This window comes from Plasmodium cynomolgi, chromosome 10 (assembly GCF_000321355.1).
Source record: "Plasmodium cynomolgi strain B DNA, chromosome 10, whole genome shotgun sequence".
Taxonomy (NCBI): domain Eukaryota; phylum Apicomplexa; class Aconoidasida; order Haemosporida; family Plasmodiidae; genus Plasmodium; species Plasmodium cynomolgi.
In genome coordinates, this window is record NC_020403.1 from 1,059,870 (window position 1) to 1,064,730 (window position 4,861).

General features: G+C 48.7%; 1 protein-coding gene across 1 annotated transcript; it reads right to left on the reverse strand.

Moving 5' to 3' along the window:
* Positions 1-100: 100 nt before the first annotated feature.
* Positions 101-754, reverse strand: PCYB_103330 (triose/hexose phosphate phosphate translocator; the record flags this gene model as incomplete). Its single annotated transcript, XM_004222882.1, has 1 exon — positions 101-754. A coding segment is annotated over one exon (654 nt), but the record flags the coding sequence as incomplete, so codon positions are not given.
* Positions 755-4,861: the final 4,107 nt, after the last annotated feature.

Sequence of the window (4,861 nt, forward strand, 5' to 3'; positions counted from 1 at the left end):
AGCTCACCACTCCATCGATCAGTGTTCACCACTCCATCGATCAGAGCTCACCACTCATGCCGCTTCCCCCCACCTCTCAAATAATGGAGTAAAGGAACGCGCCGACGATGGCGACGGCAGAGCCGAGCGCACCCAGCAAGGTGATCTGTGTTTGGAAAATGATAATAGAAGATACGATAATGACGACTCTCTTAATCGAATTGGCCACAGCATGAGTAACTTGATTTACTTTCTCAAGACACATAAATGCAACTTCATTATTGAGGTAGTACCAAATGCCACTCAAAAATATTTTAGTAATTATCTCCCTGTACGTGTGATTATTTAGTGTTGCATTCTGGTAGTTCGTGATGAAGTTGTAGGAGGCCTTTCCCTCGAAGACTATGACTAGAGGTAGAGACATGAGAGCTGAGCATATGGTAATCATGGCATAGATGTTTGAAGCGTTTAGGTTTTCTCCAATTAGTGATTTCTGTGTCATCATTTTTTTTGCAAAAATAGATCTCATGGAGGATCCTAAGTTGGAGATCGTAGCACACCAGAAGGACAACCACGTAAAGTGAATCTCCTTCACAGATGCACATATAACTCCTGCAACAATTATTAGCAGTGTTAAATATTTATTGATTTTCATATACTGTTTTAGTAAGAGTATGGAGAGTAGGGCAGTAAAAACAGGCTCGCATGCTTTCACCACATGAGTGAAGGACACTGTAGTCGATGACATGGAGACTACGGCACCGAAGTGAACCATGATGTGACAGAAACTCTGAATCCCGATATTTTTTATAAACAAATCAAACGTATATATTTTGGGAAGCTTCTTGTAGCCTGTTAACCAATACATTGAAATAAATATCCATCCTGTGAATAGCTGCACGGAGCTGATGAACCACGGAAGCTTAGTCATGTTAAGGGCTATCTTGTTATCCACATTGTAGAGTATGTTCAGAGCGTACCACGTCAGGAAGAGACACAACAACTTGATTTTCTCGAGCACAGACTCGTAGAAGCTTCCACTTAGCAACTTTTTTTCACCCACCTGGTCCGAGTGCCCTTCGTTGATCGTTATGGGAAACGTACCGTACTCATTTTTCGCGTTGTCTTTCATTCTGGGCGGGGTAGAAGTGGTAGAAGTGGTGGAAGGGGTAGAAGTGGTAGATGTGTTAGAAGTGGTGGAAGGGGTAGAAGTGGTGGAAGGGGTAGATGTGTTAGAAGTGGTAGATGTGTTAGAAGTGTTAGAAGTGGTAGAAGCGACAGAAGTGGTGGCAGGGGTAGCGGCAGAGCAGGGTAGCGGCACTGCTGGGCGAGCAGCAAACGGTCGGAGTTCCCCCGGGGAGGCAACCCAAATGCCTGCTTCGCGTTGGGGCTCGGGCGATCAAGCACTCAAGTACTCACGTGGTGATGGGCTGGTGCGGTGCTGGGCTGGTGCGGTGCTGGGCTGGGCTGGTGTGGTGCTGGGCTGATGCGATGCTGGGCTGGGCTGGTGCGGTGCTGGGCTGGGCTGGGCTGGGCTGGTGCGATGCTGAGCTGGTGTGGTGCTGGGCTGGTGTGGTGCTGGGCTGATGCGGTTATCCGATCATGCGATCATACGATCATACGATCATGCGACCGTGCGATCATGCGATCATGTGGTCATGTGTTCACCTCCTGACTGTGCTACGTTGTGTAGAGCAGTCTGTCAGGCGACACGTGCGCATCAACAAACGGGTGAAGATGTGCACCAGCGCAGCATCGACGTGTACAACGGGGTGAAAAGATGGGATAAAAAAATGGGGTAAAAAAATGGGGTAAAAAAGTGGGATAAAAAAATGGGATAAAAAAATGGGGTAAAAAAATGGAGTAAAAAAATGGGGCAAAAAAATGGGTTAAAAAATGGGGCAAAAAATGAGAGCATAAAATGAGAGTATAAAATGAGGGCAAATATGAGGCAAATATGAGGCAAATATGAGGCACAGATGAGGCACAGGTGAGGCAAAGATGAGGGCAAAAAATGACGTGCAGAATGATCCAAATAGGGATGCACGCATTGTACCTACTCTCAGCGCGTCGTGTATTTTGGGCACCTTGCATGTAGTGCCTGTAGTGGCGATGGGTCAGTGTGCCTCCGAAAAAAGTGGTGTGATTCTTGCAGGGGTGAAAAAATATGCCTCTTTTCGTTTGCCCCCACGGCGCTTTTTCGCTCCGCAGCTAAGCGGGTAGCGCTAGGGTGGAGAGCCCCCCAGCAGCTGCACGCGCAACGTGCACCTGATTTATGACGTATAGGGTTGTACCGCCTATTACATATATACATGTACGTATATATTCCTGTAAAGTTGCACTCCCCGATGAGGGATTACATGTACGGAGCTTCATCGTGCACGCGGGGAAACCGGCCTGGGGCTGCACCTCAGGGGGGGTGCCCCCCCGTTCAGCGCTGCCAACATGGGCGTAGAAGAATGCACAGTGAGAAAAAAAAAAAAAGCGAGCGAAAAGGAAGAGCCGAACAGTTTGCACACACGAGCAACTCTGACGGTGACAACTGCGGCGACTGCGGCGGCTGCGGCGGCTGCGGCAACTACCGCTTACTGCCGCTACCATCGCTACCATCGCTACCGTCGCTACCGTCGCTACTGGTTCCTCTCCCTATCGCGCTCCGCTCCGCTTCGACATCACATGATGCATCGTTGCGGCTCTCACCTGGTCACTAACCGCAGCGCTTTCTCCACCTCTTCCTCAAATCTCTTCACGCCTGCTTCTATCGCGGCGCTGCACCCGCCCGACCGCAGCAAAGGTTGTATGTAACAGTGACGAAGCGCGCACAGAGGGAGCTCTCTACAGGGGAAGAAGCTCGACCCCCCAAGCACCCCTTCCCTCGAAGCGCTAAACGCGCGCACGCAGGGGGGACACACACATACGCATGCGCACAGTGTACATTTAAAGTGGAGGGGCTCGCCCCCGCACTGTGCGAATGCGCGTGCTTAAAAAATGCAAGCCAATGCAGAGTGGTCATGCACGTCCTGTTGATCTCAAGCGAAGTGCCCCCAAGAAGGCTGTTGCACACGGGTGTGCGAGGGAAGAAACCCTCCCCCCCCAAACGCGGCGCTGGCCTGGGTTGTTCATTCTGGGTGGCAGCGTAGTACAAGGCGGGAAAATAATGCTAACACAGAGGAGACTTTTTTTTTTTTTTCTTCTTTTACAAAATATGGACCGTACACCTGTTGAGAGAAAACCAGGAAGCATTAGCTATTTGCACACACATTTGTGCTTTTCGCAGCTTGCCATTTGATGGCGCCTCTTCACCATTTGATGGTACCTCTTCACCATTTTGTGGTGCCCCTTTCCTTTTTTATTTTTTTCCCCCGCATGAGAATTGCCACAGTTACACACACGAACTTGTGTGTACGCGGTGGCCCCAATGGATTCCCTTCGAACGCCTAGCAGGCTGTCGTCCCAGTTGGTGTGCAGTAAAAATACCTTCGGAAAAGCTTTAAAATGGATTGGCTTTCCCTTTTTTCAGCAACAGTTACATAGGTAGTTTACTACGCCTTTGCTTCCTCCCCCCCTTCCCGTGTTGCCAAGTTTTTTTTTTTTTTTTTTAAATAGCGAAATTGTGGTCCCCCGTGAACGCTGTGGAGCGAGGGCAGGTGCGCCATTCCGCGCCAGCACACGGAAAAAAAAGGAAAGGAAAGGAAAGCAGCAGAGTGAAGCGGTGAAGCGGTGAAGCAGCGGAGTGAAGCGAAAAGGAAAAAAACGTGCCGCTTAACATGGGAGCGTATTATCTCCAAATGGCTAGCCGCCCATTTTTTCACCCACATACGTGTACCCCCAAAATGGGGCCTTTAAAGGTGCCAACAATTTGCTTTGCAAAAACGCTTCAAATGTACGTACGCACCTGTCCCATTTTATTCCTTCCGTGGGGGGGGGAAGAAAATTTTGTAAAACGGAGAGTGGATTGGTCCCCTCGGGGTGGTGGACAGGGTCGCACTTGAGCAGAGGAACATATAGGGTGATGTCCCCTCCTGTGTGTATAATTATTTGAAAAAAAAAAAAAAAAAAAAAAAAAATTATTACCCATTTGAAATGCCTGGCTGTGTTGGTCACCTCGACTTATGCGACCCTTTTGGGGGAATATGAGGAGGAGGCAATTCACACAGGAAGGTAGCAGCTAAATAAGCTGCGCGGAGGTGAAGCAACTCTTCTATCTGTTCATGGTCGCTTCTCCTTTTGGGACAACAAACATGTAACGATAATTATGAGTGGACGAAATTTCTTCCCAATTCGCCTGACCCGTTCAGAAAAAAAAAAACTTCTTCCGCGTGACCGAGCAAATGGTACATCATCAAGTTGGCCTCTCCACAGGAGATTGCACACGAGGTGATACACACCAAAGTATGAACCGATTAAATTTGTGTACAGTTCCCACGTCATCACTTTAACCCCCCACTGGGCAAAATGCACAGATGGTGAATGCAACAGCGTTTCCATTTCGCTCCTTTAATTTTGTTTCCACGTGTGGGTCAGCTTAAAAGGGGCATCTCTCCTCCTCCGCCTTCTTATTCTCCTCCTCCTGCGCCTGCTTCTCTTCTCCTCCGCCTCCTTCTTCTCCTCCTGCACCCACCCTGCCCTCTACGTAGCTCATTATTCACATGAACTATCACAGGGGGAAATATATGAACCACTGTACTGTGCACGTTGAATGGGAGTCCTCAAATATCCATCCTGGTTGTTACGGCACTTGGGGAGAATAGGCCCAGGCAATCCGTTATCGCAGAAATGTGAGGACGTATAAGCTGACCAACTTTGTTTTATTTTGATTAACTACTTGAATCAGTAGGGCATGCCACCTGTGCTTTGTTGTTTCTTCCACTTTTTTTTCAGC